The 17,712-nt window shown below is 43.4% G+C and overlaps 5 protein-coding genes across 5 annotated transcripts; 2 read left to right on the top strand and 3 right to left on the bottom strand.

Moving 5' to 3' along the window:
• Positions 1–41: 41 nt before the first annotated feature.
• On the bottom strand, positions 42–2,138 carry L203_101494 (uncharacterized protein; the record flags this gene model as incomplete). Its single annotated transcript, XM_066210934.1, has 7 exons — positions 42–267; positions 315–961; positions 1,006–1,629; positions 1,681–1,815; positions 1,865–1,911; positions 1,957–2,065; positions 2,121–2,138. The coding sequence occupies 7 exons, from the start codon at positions 2,136–2,138 to the stop codon at positions 42–44; spliced, it is 1,806 nt and encodes a 601-aa protein (XP_066067031.1).
• Positions 2,139–2,273: 135 nt separating this feature from the next.
• L203_101493 (uncharacterized protein) lies at positions 2,274–4,954 on the top strand (the record flags this gene model as incomplete). The annotated part of the gene is made up of 13 exons (XM_066210933.1): positions 2,274–2,331; positions 2,386–2,394; positions 2,443–2,577; positions 2,619–2,625; positions 2,736–2,747; positions 2,796–3,064; positions 3,112–3,297; positions 3,349–3,716; positions 3,763–4,264; positions 4,319–4,616; positions 4,665–4,767; positions 4,822–4,884; positions 4,934–4,954. The coding sequence occupies 13 exons, from the start codon at positions 2,274–2,276 to the stop codon at positions 4,952–4,954; spliced, it is 2,031 nt and encodes a 676-aa protein (XP_066067030.1).
• Positions 4,955–5,197: 243 nt separating this feature from the next.
• Positions 5,198–7,169, top strand: L203_101492 (uncharacterized protein; the record flags this gene model as incomplete). The annotated part of the gene is made up of 5 exons (XM_066210932.1): positions 5,198–5,559; positions 5,608–5,707; positions 5,761–6,624; positions 6,678–6,766; positions 6,818–7,169. 5 exons carry the CDS (start codon positions 5,198–5,200, stop codon positions 7,167–7,169), a joined length of 1,767 nt encoding a protein of 588 aa, XP_066067029.1.
• Positions 7,170–7,453: 284 nt separating this feature from the next.
• Positions 7,454–10,552, bottom strand: L203_101491 (uncharacterized protein; the record flags this gene model as incomplete). Its single annotated transcript, XM_066210931.1, has 9 exons — positions 7,454–8,041; positions 8,091–8,241; positions 8,293–8,358; positions 8,404–8,467; positions 8,599–8,966; positions 9,017–9,346; positions 9,399–9,535; positions 9,583–9,798; positions 9,848–10,552. The coding sequence occupies 9 exons, from the start codon at positions 10,550–10,552 to the stop codon at positions 7,454–7,456; spliced, it is 2,625 nt and encodes an 874-aa protein (XP_066067028.1).
• Positions 10,553–12,260: 1,708 nt separating this feature from the next.
• On the bottom strand, positions 12,261–13,845 carry L203_101490 (phosphoglycerate kinase; the record flags this gene model as incomplete). Its single annotated transcript, XM_066210930.1, has 8 exons — positions 12,261–12,761; positions 12,810–12,875; positions 12,921–13,116; positions 13,161–13,230; positions 13,280–13,537; positions 13,581–13,626; positions 13,677–13,710; positions 13,763–13,845. The coding sequence occupies 8 exons, from the start codon at positions 13,843–13,845 to the stop codon at positions 12,261–12,263; spliced, it is 1,254 nt and encodes a 417-aa protein (XP_066067027.1).
• Positions 13,846–17,712: the final 3,867 nt, after the last annotated feature.

Raw genomic sequence — 17,712 nt, 5'->3', positions numbered from 1 at the left:
TCATGCATGCTTGTGGACAAGTGTTTGAGGTCTTGAACTTTCTATGGCGAATTGGAAATCTTACGTCTAGCCTCTTCTTCTCTTGTTTTGAAAAGCGACAGCTCGCTTTGTATTCTGGGATGCATTGCCTGAACAGGTCCCGAGGCCAGCTCGTGCAAAATGATTTCGTAGATGGATGAAAGAAAAGAGTGTCGTTCCGGTAAATATTTGATTTTGTTGGACTGCGTTTGTGCAAGTCGAACCAGTTCAGAACGTAAACGTGCCATACTAATATACAGTCAGTTTACCCATCTATGTTGAGCATACCAACGTACCTAGAAAATAGCATAACTTCATCGGTTTCCTCACTGAGAGCGGTCACACTCCCATATAATCCAGCATACCTAGCCGCAACAATCTTTACCTGCCTATCCTTGACGCCTTTCCCTATCAGGCCAGCCAAACCTTTGCCCTCTGCTTCATCTGCAAGCTTTTTTAAACTCTCTATATGTTGATCCATTTTTTTCCGGAATATGGGCCAGAGAGTGAGCTTCCAGCCACTCAGATATGACGTGAGTGGAAGACACCCGCGAGAATCACAAGTAGTAAGAAGGCGATCATTGAGACGAATGATTGTAAGAAGTGAAACGGTGGGTGGAGGGGTATAGACCATAGATTGGAAAAAGGAGGTGGTATACTCCAAAGCAGAATCAAATACCTCGTGCCATATTCTTTCAGCCTCTTTTAATCTTTCGTCGGACTCGCTGCTAATGTTTCTGTTTCTTGCTGTCCCATGTCCAATCTCGGAGGTCAAATCCACGAAAGAAGGGCTTGGGGATTCAAGTGGGGTACTCTGGGGAGAATGGACTTTTTCGAGAAGAGAGACACGGGTAAAGAAACGGACGATGAATGTGAACTCGGCAGAAGCGTTGTCAATTAAAACCAATCCCAAAGATCTGAAGAGAGCTTCGACAGGTGATCGCTATAATTATATCAGAAATTTGTTCGTATCAGACACCAACTAACATATTCCTTATCATCCGCATTGAAAGACAAGATCACTCCTCCTTCCTCCAAATTTGCAAACTCGAGTCTCTCATAAACCCGTCTAATTTCCTCCTCAGGCCCACTTGACATTGACTCTGCGGCCACATATCCAATCGGATCGACCTTGTCTACAGTTCTCTGTCGAATCTGCGTGAGCGACCTCGTATATCGACGCATACCTGTCTCATAATATGCTCGAGCAGCATCAACGTAGCCTCTTTCAACCTGTTTGGCTATGCGGGGCGATTGCCGTTGCAAGAAAGAGTAAAACGGTTGGTACTTGAGGAGAATTGATGTTTGAAGAACAGCCAAGTTGGTTGATAAACCCTTGGAAGCAGACTTTAGCGGTCGGATGAGAGAGAGAAGAAACGGCGGTAAAACGTTCAGAGTCTTAATCCGAAACCCATCAAGGATTGACCTAATCTCATGTACAGCCTTTACCTTTCCTCGTGCTTGGATACAAGCAATCTTTTCATCCAACTGTTGAATCGCTGTCAGCCACAGGTCAGGGTTCTGAGACGGCAGAGTATCTCGTAGAGTAAGAACAAGAGAAGGGGGAAGAGTTATCTCTCTTAGTAATGAATTGAGCGCTGGAATGACGGCCTACATCCATCGTTGAGCACAAGAGCTTTCATATAACCCAAACAGACTGACCTTTCGTCCGTTGAGGCGACTATCAATAATAGAACTCTTCCCTTGTAGCTCTGTAATTTGTCCAGATACAGCAGATAAATCTTTTTGAAAAGTAGACAAGTACGATGCCAGCGACGATAACAACTCGTTGCTCGACTATCCCAAGTCATTAGCACCCATTCCACGATCTACAAGCCAAGCTTACATCGACCGACTGCTGGAGCTCAAGGTATTCATTCTTTTTGCGCAAGACTAGATGTCAGCTACACCTAAGATGCATACACCTACATTGTTCACGGTCAATATCTTCGTTTTGTTCATCCATCTCGAGCTCTTGAAGATAGAAATTGTCCATAACGGGAGATGACTTGGATGGACCTGCTCCTGGAGTCTCTAGAGATACAGTCTGTACACTCTTCAGCTTGATTCTACGGTTCTGCTCTTACCTCGTTTATCTTTACCATCTCGTCGACTGCCATCTTGTGAAGGATGTAAAGACAAAATACAAAAAAGTGTGTTGGCAGAAATAAGAATCCGCGTTATCATTTGTTTTATTTGTTTAATTGTTTTTCTTTTTCCTTTTCTCAATCCATGAAGATACCCAGAAAACAACCATGTCAGAGTTGTTTAAAGACATTCCAGAATTTGTAGAGGTAGGTGATGAGTATGCAGGTAAGAGCTGACAAAATCAGACAGATATAGGAGAATGTCTTGATGCCAGGACAGAAACTCTTGGTGAGCAACCAGTAATCTATAAGGATAGAGCTGAGGGTATATACATAGGCTCGTTCAGAGAATTAGGACCTCCAGACCTCTGCCACGTATTAAAAGTATCTGGAAAACCGCCAACGCAGCGAGAGGTGAGTGGAGGAATACAAGAGATAGCGCTAATATACAGATTGGGTCTTATCACTATTGGTATGACCAGACAAGGAAATATGCAACTAACAGAGACGTAGCTCTGGGGTAGAGGCATCCTCCTCAGCTTCTTTAGCAGCATATTTGAATTCGCTGCAATTTTCTGTAGAAGATTCTCAAGCATGGTTTGGGAAAGGCTCGGCGTGGAAAGTCCGTAGTGGGACCTACTGGTCAGTGGATCCTGCAACGTTGCTGGACGATGGATTGACGATACACAGTTGTTTTAATGCCTTTTCTCGCGTAGATATGCGGGTAGAGGCTAATATACCGGGGGGTGTTGAGGCGTTTGTGGTCGACCTCTCGGGCAACCGCCATACCGCAACTGCCGAACTTTGGCAAGAGACTTATCTGTCGGCGTTATTGAGGGCAATCAGATACTCTGATGACGCATCTTATAGACTTGCTGGGTATAGGAAGTTGGATCCCATCACCTCGCCAGAGGCGGAGATGAGATTCTTGAAGACTGCAGAAGCATTGTTTTTTAAAGGTCTGTACTCATTATTTTGCTAAGCTCAAAGCTAATGAGTAGTGTAGGATGGCAGCTCGGTTCTGACCCAGAAACACAAGTTGCGACCGTCGTCACTAACCATCTTACTTCAGCCATTCTCAAGTACTTCTCCGACTCCTTCAGACTTAACCACGCGGCCAATTTGTTCGAAAGAATGGCAGTTAAGGAGCCAGAAATAGCGGCTTTGATTGCAAGGAGCTATATTGGCATGAGTGAATTGGTTATTGCAGTTATATGATAATGAACATTGACAAAGTTTGTAGATGAAGAAATTAAAGCAGTCAAAATCATCAATACTGCTCTCACATCTAACCCATTATCCTATCCCATCTTACACGTACAGGTCGACTTTCTCATATCTAAACGCAAGTACGATTGGGCTCAGAAAGTTGCTCAGCAAGCAGTGAATTCCGCTCCCTCGGAATTCATGACCTGGGCCAAACTCACTGAGACATATATTGAGCTTGGCAAATTTGATGCTGCACTCTTGACTCTAAATTCATGTCCTATGTTTACTTACAATGAGAGAGATCTGCATAGAATGCCAACACCGACAAAGACTCATTTGCCAGTGAGAAAGTTTATTGCTGAGTCAAACTTATTGGATGATGACCCATCCAAGGAGAACGAGGCATGTTTTCCTTATCAATCATTATTTCAATATTAACTACCCGTAGGCCGACGTTGCTCTTCTCCGTCTTCCTGCACCTAATCTTCGAGGCACCTTTGCTAAGGCCTATTCCCTCCTTACTCTCCTTGTTTCCAAGATTGGATGGGACGAGCTTTTGAAGACGAGATCTCAGGTTTTTGTCATGGAAGAAGAGTACAGAATGCACAAGACGAACGCTTCTTTGGACGTAAATGAAGAAGTAGGCGATGGTGCCTCAATCACCGGACTGAAAAGGAGATCATCGGAAGCAGAAGTCCAAACGCCGAGCGATATACCCACCATCAGGATATCGAGCGAGTCGATGAGGACACCAACAACTGCGGCTTCTGGGGCTCCTTCAAATGGTGATGCTTCTGAGGAACAGCCAGTCGCTATGGAAGAGCCAACGTTGGAGAAGCCCGAAACTTCACATACACAAGAGGAACATCGCTCACCGCTTGGCTTCATGGAAGGTTTAGAGGAACCAGTCTCCCCATTTTCTAATAAGCGACTGTGTGAAAGATGGTTAGGCAAGTACAATATAAACTCGTTTTGATGAAGCAATTGATCTACAATGTTTACAGATAATTTATTCCTGGTACTATATGATGATCTTCGAGTATATACCATCTGGCGAGCTGAAATATCGCATTTCAAGACTCAACATATGTCTTACCGCAAGACTGGCACCGAGTGGGAAATACTTGGCGAGCTTGCTTGTCGTTTGCATCACAAGGAAGAGGCTAAAGACGCTTTTCAACGATGCCTCGACGCAAAATTCAGTGCAAAGGCATTGATGAAGCTTCTCGAAATGCATGCCAATGAGGGCGATTTGCAAAAGACATTGATAGCAGCCGTGCGGTTAACGACATACCATCATCGGTACGTGGCTACGCTTCGTCAGACCAAGCTGGATTGACGCAAAGATAGATGGTATATGGACGCAGCGTATCCTTCCATGGTCGCTCATTATCTGTATAAGATCGGACTGATACATGGTCATGCCAAGATTCAATATACTCTGCTCAGTATGGTACGTTGTCCCTTTTCCAGACACCTGTCACAGACTAAACCATACATTATGAAGAATCTGCCTGTTGGCATCTTTGAGATTATGCAGGGGTATATGAAATATGCGTCAACATTCGGCGTGAGTTTACAAGCTGCGAGATATTTGTCGCTGACACTATGAGATACAGGTAGAGGGATCTGACTTTTAGAACGGAATACGCGAAGAACGAGATGAGATTTCTTGTGGGCAGTATATGGTTAGAATAAGATCGATGGACACTTGTTCACTGTGGCATTCAAGTTCATGGCACCAGGTAGAAGAGAATATACGTCTTGCACCATATGTTGATATAACGGACTTAAAAGATCCCCTCTTTAGCCACAAGTGATTAGTCTTGATATAATGTCAATAAACACATTTCAAGTTGTTTCTTCATCTTTTCTTTTCAACAATGCCATCTTTGCAACAAGCATTGGAATCTTTGTCTGAGCAATCAGCTCAAATAGCATATCTTTCTTCTTTGAATTCAAGACCGCCAGGTCTATTCACATCCGCCATTTTGTATCTTCCTCCGTCGGAAGCACCATACCTACCAAAAGGCAATGTTCTCCATCTTGTCAGAGATGCAAGTGAATCCGAAAAACGGCTTTTCAAATTTGTTGGAGAGAGTGATGGACCAAAAGGAAACAAGAGAGTTGAGAAACGGGAAGGAGAGATTGTCACGCCGATGAGATATTTGAGGCAGAGAGGTAGAGAGTGTAAGGACGAAACTGACTTGTTGTTACGAGCTGTCCTCAAGATGAATGATGATTAGTGAGTGGCAAATCCCTCTAAAGATTGCCTAGAGTAACCAGAGTCAAGTTTTCCAAGGCCGAGAGCTAGAGCTCTTATCCAAAACTTGATGGATCAACATCAGAAAAATCAAGAACGAATTGCCGAACTGGAGCATCGTATTGCTGAGGTTGGTATAACACACGAACGACCCGCTTGTATCAATGGCTAATCTTGTCATAGGCAAATCAACCATTCACTAAGCCTTCACCTCCCAGCCCCAGTCCCCAAGAGAAAATTGGACAAGAAAGTGAACTAGAAGCGCAACGTTTGATACCCGGCGGGATGATTAAAGCTGAGGACGTTGCATTGCGAGCTTCCAAAACTCGGCTGGCTGCTTTGAAAAGTGTGGAACTAAGCAAACCAGGGAATCAAATCATTGATCCTCTGGAAATGGCTGCTCCTCCACCAGGACGGAATATCCCTTTTTCTCCTCCTTTTCAACCTTCTCAACCATTACCGCCCACTCCTACGTCTAATTTCGTCCAGCCATCTCAAGCCAAAACACCAGCAAGACAACTGCCTAATGTCACTAATTCTCTCGTCAATGCCACTCCACGACACAATATCGAACGGTTGGATCGGATCGATCGATTTAGTCCTTTAAAACTCATTACACCTCGAGCCGGTAGTGGGATTGGCGGAGGTATCTTTGGAAGGTCGAGAGGAAGTCTAAAAGGGTCTATACTAAATAAACCTATTGAAACGCCAAGGACGTTGGAGAAAGTACCGAGTGTTGAGGAAACACGGCGTTATGTCCAACTAGAGCCTGGTGAAGATGTTGAAGAGGCCGACGAGACGGTGCGATTGGCAAGAGAACCATTGCTCAAGAATTTGAGTACCGTGATACATGGTTCTGTATCGTCCAGATCACCGGTAAATTCCGAGCCACCTAGTGAAAGAACAAACCCGCCACACCCTGAGACGACAAGAGCAGCACCACCACCCCCATTGTCCCTCCAACCGGAAGCCGAGCCACAAGCTTTAATTCCTTCGGAAATGGCTGAAAATATTGATGTGAATTGCGAGTCAGTTAAAGCAGGTCTTGTAAGTGCTTTGTACTTAGTGCGTCTCTTATCAAATACTAAGGCTTTACATAGAGAAAGATATGGAGCACAATGTCAGATATCATGCGACAAGGTGTTTCTGATGGAGAATCTTTCGAGTCTGAAGATGCATTCTCTTCGGTGTAAGTTTCCTAATACCTCAGATTAATTCCATATCTGATTAGATACAATAGACAACATCTCGGACATTTATCTCGTTCAGAGCTTCCACCACCACAGTCCCCAAGCGCATCATCCACTCTGTCCTCTTTAAATGGCCAGGCTTCTACCAAACCAATTACGCCTGAGATAATTCTTTCTGCTCACATGTTCCTCGCCATCCTACAAACATCTTCATCAGCAGACAAATCACCAGGAGTAGATATGAATGATATGAAGGAAAAACTGAATGGAATAGCTCTTGCTAGAGGGTGGACCGGAACGGCGCAAATGGCAACCAAAGTGATTTATGCGGCAGTGGGCAAGAGAGTCGTTACAATCGATCGGAAAGGTGGCGGGCTTGGCAGAGTCAAGTTTACGCAGTAGGTTGTTATCTTAGGATTGGTTGTATTTTTGATTTAAATTTCAAGTGCATTGATGCTGGACAGAAAACAATTTTATACGTGATTTTTGTATTAAACCAATGATAGATAGATATATCACAGTACATGCTTATTCTTTCCGGGCCAGCCGTCTATAACAGATTACGAAAGTTATTACCAAGAATGTGTAGACATATTCAAGTGTATGTTCGTTACGCACGTTTGTGTGTAGTGCTACATAAATATATGTAAAAAGCGTTTCGCCATAATTTCTCAAAACACCAAAATTTAATGACCTAACAGCCTAAAGACAAGATACAGCAAGCAGCCTATAAACCTTAAAGCTGACAGGCCCAAGACGGCATAAAAGATGACAGTGAGATACGGGTTGAATGTCGACGAGGTGGCGTCGACGAAATGCGAGCTGACCCAATTCGTGAATGCCGACGAGGTGAAGAGAAGGATGATAAGCATGTTGGAGCCAAGGAAAAGCAGGACAACATTGGTTCGAAAGTTGCGATCCTCATCTGCCCTCTTGGTCTCCGCACTTCGCTTTTCGACCTTTTCTTTAGCCGGGATCCTCAGTTCTTGTTTTGCTTGCTGCCAGAGAGCTTCTACATCTTCTTGTTTGGTAGGTAAGGCCACTTCAGCCATGACCTTGCCGTCTTTTTCGACCTTTTTGGCCTGACCGAGATCTTTGGATGCGCCATTGTCGCCTTTCGTGCCCCAGGAAACATCATGAAGGTTGCACATGGCATAAATAAGGAGAATGTTGACATAAGAAGGAAGGAGAAGCAGATATTGAATGAATGAGGTAATCATATGCCAAGGCTCAAAATACAGTATGGAAGAGATGAGATATAGCCCATATGTAGCCTAAATCTCATCAGTTTTGCTTCAACAGCTAGTCGGCGACAAGACATACCATTAAAGACAGAGCTAACTGAACGAATGTCTTATTGTGGAACAAGCCGGAGACATCAGTCCAGCCTTTCGAAGTGTGAGGCACAGTCTGATATACGGTCCAGCCGGCACAGTAAAGTAAAATACCCTGACAAACAGCAAACATTAAGATACTATTAAATCATCTATCAGAAGGAATTGCTGCTTGGATCGAGTTTTCTCACCAGATAGTATACATGTAGTTTGATCCTTGCGGTCGGTTGCCCAATGAACAAACCAGTACCACAAAGCTGTTATCGCATCAGAGACATAATTTTTATCAGATGAAGACTTACATTAAACCTATATAAAGTTTATTGAAAACTTGGAAAATCTCGTCTCCAGCACCATGGAAAGGGTCTGAATTACCAGAGATGGATGAACTGATGAGAAAGAAGAATGCCAGGTAAAACGAAGACACGGAAAGCCAATTAAAAATCAAGTTGACCAAATCTGCTATTGTCAGTTTCGTCTCACATAATTGTACTCACTGTAGATAGTCAAAATCATCAACGTAAATTTTCTGAGAATGCCATGTCCGCTGGTCCAAATCCGCCAAAAGCAAACCATCGCATATGTTGCCGCAAAGATTGATCCATTTAGCCACCTCCGTCGCTGTGATATGAACTCTGGAACGGTTGCAGGGACGTCGGTGCCAGCCTTGGCAGATTTGACATATTGGAGGCGCCAACGGGCATTCTTTTTTACAACAATCTCAAAAGCAAGAATTCGGTCTTCAGCCAAGAATTTGTTTCTATCAAAGATGGTGGCTGTTGCACCTGGTTGATTCATAAGCTCTCCTTTGAAATAGGCTGCTAGGGGACCGGTGCCGTCCGCGTGGTTTGCCACAGCAGCGTATCTTGAAGTTGTTTAGCACGGAAAGTATCAAGAGCTGATACCAACACTTACCGATAAGCAGAAAAGGCTCCTGGAAGAACCGATATCAAACCAAAAACGCTCTCGAACGGTTTATCCAAGATGTTGCTCATTTTGTATTCAAAGTTTTGTCCAGCAACTAACGGATTCAATAAAAGTTTACCCCATTTGCCTGTATCAGCAAAAATTTCGCCACAAGCTCCGCCAACATTCGGGTGTTTCTCAAAACATTTATAGAGCTCATAAATGGATGTGCCGGAGGGCTTTGTGCCCACGTCAAGCAAGACGCAGACGTTTGGTTTGATAAGGGGTCCAAAAGCGTTGAAGAACCACCGGTGTGAATTCAACTTCTTTTTGTTTTGTCTATTCGCATGGTCAATTATAAGCTAGTCCATACAGGGAAACTAGGACGTACTCTTTGAGACAAAATAACAATTGTACGGGTGTAGAACCAAAGCCCACTTCGCCCGTTTCAGAAACGACAATTTGAGAAGTGTACTCGAAAATATGAGCCTGAGTCTCTTTACTCGCTACATGGTCTTTCATAACACCCTGAGCCTGTTGTCAGCTCCGTTGCAAACAAGAAATAATCGCCATACTTCTGCGTAGACTCCCATCAACTGAAGGACCTTGAGCACCCTAGGGTCGACCACCTTTCGCCCATCGGCAACAATACAAATAACTATCTTTTTCCAAGATTCGTGCCCCCAAGTCTTTGATCTCGTACGCGTTGTGAGATGCGCAATGTTTTTGATTACAGAATTAAGAGTTCGCAGCAAGAGTTCCGAATTCTCATTATACATGGTCATGACAATCTGATAGTCACGTCGTTAAATCCGAGCCTCACACAAAGAGACAACTCACAAACAATTCTGTCTTCCTGCCATAGAGGTATTGCCTCAGATTGAACTTTCTCGCCATGAATTCGTCTGGATCGCAAGTTGCCGCAGAATATCTCATACTGTCCATTTCGCCGTCCATTACTCCAAGGCCTTTGGTGCTCGGAATGACTCCCTTTGGAACGGGCACATCCATTACCAAATTACCGTTGTGGAGTGGGATTTGCTTGACCACTCGGCGCTCAAGTAGCTGGTTGCGCATCTCATGCCAGTGAGAAGTTCCGCCGTAGGGAGTCGGAGAAGCCGCAGGAGGGTAAGCCTGATAGGGTTGCTGGTACATGGTTGGTATAGTGTGCGATGGTACAACCGATCCCACATCGTATTCCTTGGCATTTAGATGGGTTGTCGAAGTATAAGACTTGCTCTCATCCGGATAATCATACTGCTGAGAAGAATACGAGGGACTTGAATGGTACTGGGGCTGGTATTGAGAAGCACCTGGCCCTCTATATACCTCGCTTGGAGCTGGAGTCCCATACTGCCCGTACTGATTCGGATCAGACGCACCGTACATCATTGCGTGAGAGTCGAGAGTGGAATGCATAGATGGCGCGTTATGGTAAGCTGGAGACGAAGGTCGATGTACGTTTGTGGAGAGACTGGAGTAATAAGAGTCAACAGAATAGTGTTCTGGGTTGACCCCTTGGTGCTGGGGCTGGGAGAAGGCCATAGGAAAGGGAATACACTATTTTGACGTGCCGGAAAAGTTTAAAAGAATGACTTAAAAGAAACGAGATGGAAAAGCAAACTGAAGAATATGAAAAGGAAAGGAATTGATGTTTATGGGGAAATGTACACGGACGCGTTTGTTCTTTTCCCCTAAAAAGCTTAGTTTCTAATTACGATTACAAGAATTTGTAGATTGATTACAAAATCACAACTAGTGATTAGTCTAGTCCATACTTTGTTTTGTTTTCTATCTCAGTCCATCTTTCCTCTTCTTTTTTTATTTTGTTTCATTGCTCATCATCTATACTATCTCATGATATTGAATTATGTAAGTAGTACATTCACAAGCCTGAGGGGGGATTTGGTGCTTTATATGCATGTCCATGGCCGCTACACCCGCCTCTCTTTATCCAATCATCGTCTCTATTCTCCTATTGATGGCTCCCTGCTCAATCTCCTCCCATATTCGCTCGATCCGTTACTATGACTGCACAAGTGCCACCATTATCTTCTAAAGATTGAGAGCTTCCAAGCGGGAACGTTTTAGACTGTCTTGATGGATGGAAGATCCGTACAAGATGAATGTTTAACCAAGACATTTCAAAAGGTCCCTCAGCTCATCGTAAATCATGTTGTGCCATGACAGATTGTCTTTGAATGTAATAGCTTCCGAGCCTTCCCCGGCAAGTTTCAAAGGATACGGGCTCGCTCTTTTGGCTCAGATATCCTCTACATACGCTTCAACGCGGACTTTGCCTGGAGACTTGGTCATGTCTTTTCGACTTTGGCGCTGTTTGGCTTTAAAAGCAAATGGGCTGGAAGTGAGGTTGTACTTGTTCGCCCCCTAAGCCATCAGAAACTATCTCTCAACATGACTACTAACCGATTTCGCATGAGCAGAACTGTGTGCTTGACCAGTGAATGGATGAGTGGACAATGTCTCATACCTCTGAGCGAGAATGAGCGTTCATCGATGATGACGACTTGATTCTAATCTTGAGGGATTGAATCAAGTCCAGGCAGAGCTGGGATAACCGTCGATATGTTGATTTGATCTTTACTCTTGAGAGTTGAGTAGAAAGCAGAATTTCGTTTTGTATGCAGTATGGCTTTTCTTTCGACTCCTGTAATCTAGGAGAGGAAGGAGGTCAGATTTCCGGAGGCCGTAGTGATGCAGTTGTTCCTTACCATGGGCGATAAGTCCATAAGCAGTTGGTAGGGGTTGTCGAGCCGTTTGGCGATTTGACGCATGTACCTAAGACCTACAAGTGATTCATACAGCGTAAGATGACTTCTTAAGTGAAATAGTCAGTGAAATAGATGCTCAAAGCAAAATGAAATATTTTAAATAGGAATGTTAAATCGCGCTGGGATTTTTGAACACTTCTCTCCGTGGCGAATAGTCTAGTCGATTAATCAAAACATGCGGTTTCTAATTAGTGTTATGTGGTAGGTAAGGGGTATAGTGGTGAATATCTGAAAAAAGGCATTTCGGCACTGACATCAGTTACGAACCCAAGCTTTTTCATATTCATAATTGGCATGCCAATTATACTTATTTTGGGCACCCTCGCACAAATAATGCAGATTCTCAGACGGCTGAGATCACAATTGCATACTTCTTTTAGGCTTCTCCTTTTGACCACTGACCTCCTTGTTAACACAGCACTCCATTCTATGTTCTTTATATTATGAGTCTGCCACATCATCTATTGCTTCTCGCTCAATTCTTTGACGCCTGGCAAGACCTTGCCTTCCAGCAACTCCAGAGAGGCACCGCCGCCGGTTGACACATGACTTAACTCCTCTTCCTTGTCCTCGTTGGCGACGAGAGTAGCAGTATCGCCACCACCAACAATTACTGTAGCTCCAGCCTTAGCAGCCTTGATGCAAGCCTCGAGTAGGGAATGAGAACCGCCAGCAAAGTTAGGGAACTCAAAGACACCGGCAGGGCCGTTCCAAAGGATAGTTTTGGCTTCAGCAACAGTCTGAGCAAAAAGTTCGCGAGATTTGGGTCCGGCATCGAGACCTTGCCAGTCTGCAGGAATACCGGATTCATCCGTGGCTGAGCCAACTTGAGCATCTTTGTCGAATTTGTTGGCAGTGACATAGTCAACAGGGAAGACAAGCTTGACATTGTTTTTCTTGGCCTTTTCGACGAGCTCCTTGACCTTCTTAGAGCCTGCTTCGTCAAACAAAGACTTGCCAATCTATCACCAATTTAGCTACGTAGCATTAGTTTCAAAAAATGTACCTACTTCAACGTTCTCAAGAGTCTTTTTGAAGGTAAAAGACATACCACCACAGACGATGAGAGTGTTGACCTACAGCGGATTGAGCCTATACAGACTTAGAGAGAGTAAACACACCTTGTCAAGCATATTTTCAATTAATTGGATCTTGTCGGCGACCTTGGCACCCCCTAGAATAGCCAAGAAAGGTCTCTCAGGGCTCTCTAGGATTTTGGCGAAGTAATCAAGTTCTTTCTTCATGAGGAATCCAGAGGCACGCTTAGGAAGTTGCACACCAACCATCGAAGAATGAGCTCGGTGAGCAGTACCAAAGCTATGGCGTATCAGTTGTTTATACATGATATGCGTTCAACTCACGCATCATTAATGTAGACGGTACCAAGCTCAGTGAGTTGTTCCCTAAACTTTTTGACGGCATCGGCATCGGCTGCAAGAGTTGTCAATCTCAAACCTACGTCTCCATCTGTTCCACCTACCCTTGACCGTTTCACCGTCCTTCTTACCCTTGCCCTCCTCTTCAATGTGGAATCGCAGATTCTCCAATAAGAAGACTTGGCCGTTCTCACCCTTGAGAACTTCAGATTTGACCTCTTCACCCACACAGTCAGGGAGAAATTTAACATCTTTACCAAGCAATTCAGAAAGCTTGGAAGCGACAGGTTTGAGAGAATATTTGGGGTTTGGAGAGCCGTCGGGCCGGCCAAGGTGGGACATGAGGATGACAGAGTTCGCACCTAGAACAGCATCAATGTAAGGTCCTTTAAAGTCAAGCCTTACCATTGTCAATGGCGTACTTGATGGTGGGCAAAGCAGCCACAATACGCTACGAGCATATTTATCAAGATAGTCCTTTGGCACCTATGTGGAACTTACAGCTGGATTAGTGATGTTCAGATCCTTGTCCATGCTACCTTGAAGTATGAGTAGCTGTTCCGTGTTACAGAAAGATATATACGAACGGGACATTAAAGTCGACACGGATAAGTACTCTCTCGCCCTTGAGGACGAGATCTGTGATGGCAAGTTTGGATGAGAGAGACATTGTTTTGTTTTCTTTGTTGTATGTGAATGCGTAAGAATAGCAATAGATAGCCAAGAGAATTGGAGTGATATATAGAAAGAAACGTGAAAGAGAGTGTTTCAAAGATAGGGGCATATGGCAAAGAACAGAGACAGACGAGGTAACCAATGAGCTTAAACCAGACTGATCACTTAGCTGCAAGATAGTACTCACAATGCTAAGCTTGTAATGTCTTGTGAAAAATAAAAGAAACAAGAAAGCAAGAAAGCAAGAAAGAAAGAAAGAAATGAGAAACGATATCAAATGAGAATCGAACAGCACAATAGTTTTCCCACGGTCGCTTCACCTTATTCCTTTTCCTTACAATTATCTTTCATTCTTCTTTCCATCCAGTTTCAATAAATTTTCATAATCCAGTAAAAAATGCCTGTTGCTCCTGTTGTTGGCAAGGTAAGCCATATTGTAATACATCTCGTGAATTTGAGAGAACTGAAATCATACCTGTAGCTCCGAAAGAGGCTCATTACTGATCTTACCGCTGCGTTCGTATATCTCTGACATCCTTGGGCTTCAATACCCATGAAATATATACAGCTGATATGACCAACCTGATGCAGTGTCGGTCTCGGCATCGCTGGTGGCTACACCTATTGGTATACTTGCCACCTCCCATCTAGTATATTTTTCTTCTACAACGTTACAAACCTGCATCAACTAACACATGCTTTCAATTGCAGTCAAGACACGCGATGACTACTACCTCCGCCTGGAGCAATCCAAGTCTGCTTAATCAGATCTCTCAGAATAGATTAATCTTGCGATAAGATTCTGTCTGAAAAACATCGATACAGGGAATGCATCTGTAAATCAAAGTCGTCATTTGTCTTACTCGAGCGACCGACAGCCAAGCAAAACAGCTCATTCTACTGCGTCTTGGACTTTAAAACGCCGTTGAATCAGATCTTATGGATCTTAAAGAGTCATTCTGCTTACTCAGGTCGTCTCGGATTGGGTAGTGTTGAGTTACCTAACGCTGTTAAGATATTACGTAACTGTTGCCCGTTTACTGATTATTCGGTGTTCAGCCTGTAGCAAAGTGGTTTAGGTCGATGTTGCCATGAGGTTCCCCTTATCTGGGTGAAATCAAAATGAGATAGGGACAGGCATCATCATCTGTCCCATCTCCCACTTTTGTCTTGGGCATTACAGCCTGAGCTTGCAAGCCATGTCTCGCTTTCATCCTGGAGTAGCTTGTTTACACGCAAGTGGGCTGAAATTTGAAGTCTGTCGATACGGTTGACAGAAGATCGGAATGATCCGTGAATGATGAGATAGCTTGAAACTTGGGAAGATTGTGCTTCCAATACGTGCGAACGACATGAATAGTTGTTTGCAACTTGAGACTGGTGAAACTTTCATAGCTAATTGTCTCGAGTTGATATCGCTCAATCAACCGTGTATAGGATTAGAATCTATATATCCTTTATTTTACCTACAACCTGTTCGGCCAAGTTGCGACCAACACGTCGATGATTCATGACAGCCGTGAAATCGCAGAATACGGCATATTAAAGGTAACGAATGGAATTCTAACCTTCTTATGAGTGTCTTGAGAATGACAATGAACATTTTGGATCTCAACACATGAGTCACTAGTAAAAGATGAAAACATTCCTTGTCATCAAGCTGACATTGTATTTTGTAGGTGTTTCGTCGGTACCGATAATTCTCATCTTGCTGAAGATTAGTCATATGTTGTTTCTCTCAAAAATTATCTATCATACTCTGTCATCTTTTCCCAAGGAAATATGACATTTATCAACCTTCGGATCAGCTCATACTGACTTATGAACAATCATTATTTCTAGAGCTATTGTCATGAATAATACCAATAATTAAGATGCACGCTCTGTACCAAAAGGTCACAATAATGCAATCTACGTTGCATTATTATTTATTGGCTATATTCCATGTCATAATTCCAAGGTTCTGACACGATAGATCATCTCATTCCGAAAACCAGCAAAGACGTGCGTCTATCCCAAGCCCAGACACATCTCGTGAGTGTTTGCCGCTTTGTACAGCTGCCACTCTATCATAGACACGGATTAGTACGAAACCAGGAAGTGGTATAGAGATGAGATTCGTCTTTTGAATGGTTATGGATAATGGCATTGGACCACACGAATTCGGACCATTGGTATGCATTCAACGTCTTATCTTGAGCCTACTCGTCATAACCTATCAAATGTATTGCAAGCCTTTCATTGTTGCGACGCCCAATACTCAAACGAGAAGACATTGGACTTACATTCATAGAATTTTGCAGACATGTAAAGCTCCTTTTCCAATACATGTCCGTGAGTGAATTCTACAGTCTTTATTTGATCCTACTTCATCCCATTCCAGATCAGCTCTAGACCTAATTCTCTTCAGTAAACTGATTCAACATTGTTGAAAGGTCTTCTTGATTGACGAACAACTGGACGTCAAATTGATTCACTACGTTTTTATTCAAAAAACACAACGGTTTTTCTTGCCCTTCAAGAAAATTGACTACGACATAGTCATATTGATTCTTATGCTCCAAGTCAAGGATGAGACTATAGTTAATCTTGACATACGACCTCTCACTGCTTCTAGGATTATTTGTATGAACGCCCAGGAATGTCGGACTGTTGCTGTGGAATCATATGTAGAATCCCATTGGAAGCGACGTAGACAAGAGTCTCCTCTAGTGGCAGGCAATAGGCTTGCTTGAACAAGAGTGGTCCCCAACATGGGCTTCAAATGTGTCAAAGTCCGCTTAAGGATTCGTCGGAATAGATTAGGGACTTGCTGCCTAGAAATGGAAAGGGGATGGAAGGATGATTAGTCATACGTGAATCTTGTTCTAAATCAAACATATCCGCTCCAAAGAATTGTATCAGCGAGTCGTCGTTGGTGGTAGTATCGGATCCATCAGGCATGGCGAAGAATAAGTGTTTTGAATGATATAGAGGAAGAATGACATATAGGAAGAATGAAGAGACTTGCAGGCTGCTACTCCGCCAGCCACTCCACGTTTGAAAACAATGTATCTATTCTGGAGATACTTGAAGAATATATCTGAAGCCTGGCTCGTCCTAGTTTGACCAGACAGTTTCAACGAAGTTCATCTCATCCCTAAGTCTTTCAGTTCCAGTCCTTGTCCGATATATATCCTGGCAACCTTCTATTCCTCAGCTTCATCTTATCTTTTGTTCCCTTATTTCTTGTACAGGCCGTTGAAGCCAATATCAAGTCATCTTTCACCCTGTATCCGCCATAGATGCTTGTTTTGATTCCATCTTCTTCAGTGAAATCATTTCCTAGGCACCAAATTCAAGCAGCTTCATGGACTCATGCTCTACCTTCTATCTTGGACAGCGGAACTTGGCTGTCATACAGATTTGCGCCAGAATGATACAAGTCTTTAAAATCTTTACTTCCTTCGCAACGTTCGAATTGTTCATACTGTTTCATCTCTCATGAAGGGATTGATAAAAAACTCATATTTCTGTTCTGTGAAAAGCGAAACTTAATAGTTTTATTGCGCCCGACTCATTGTTGAATAAAGGCTCGAAACAAAGTTTATACTTGTGCAATATTTGATGCCTCTTTCTGAGCGAGATGCACCGATTCTCTCCTTTGTCTAGGCGTGTCTCAGCACAATAAACACATCAATTTCTCTTTTCAAAACAATGTTACGGCTTCTGAAGAGTTTGAATTTTGGTTTTTCGATATGATCAAGACTTGTCTGGTTGAATCAAGGCTAACCATGGATGGTTAATGGTATGCTGTGTTTTATCACAAGATTTTGTATCAGCAGATATACAAAACCAGGCAGAATTTGAAAAAGCGTTAGAA

The sequence above is a fragment of the Cryptococcus depauperatus genome, chromosome 2, assembly GCF_001720195.1.
Source record: "Cryptococcus depauperatus CBS 7841 chromosome 2, complete sequence".
Classification (NCBI taxonomy): Eukaryota; Fungi; Basidiomycota; class Tremellomycetes; order Tremellales; family Cryptococcaceae; genus Cryptococcus; species Cryptococcus depauperatus.
The sequence above is the reverse complement of the archived record's forward strand: the minus strand, read 5'-3'. Positions and strand labels throughout refer to the sequence as shown.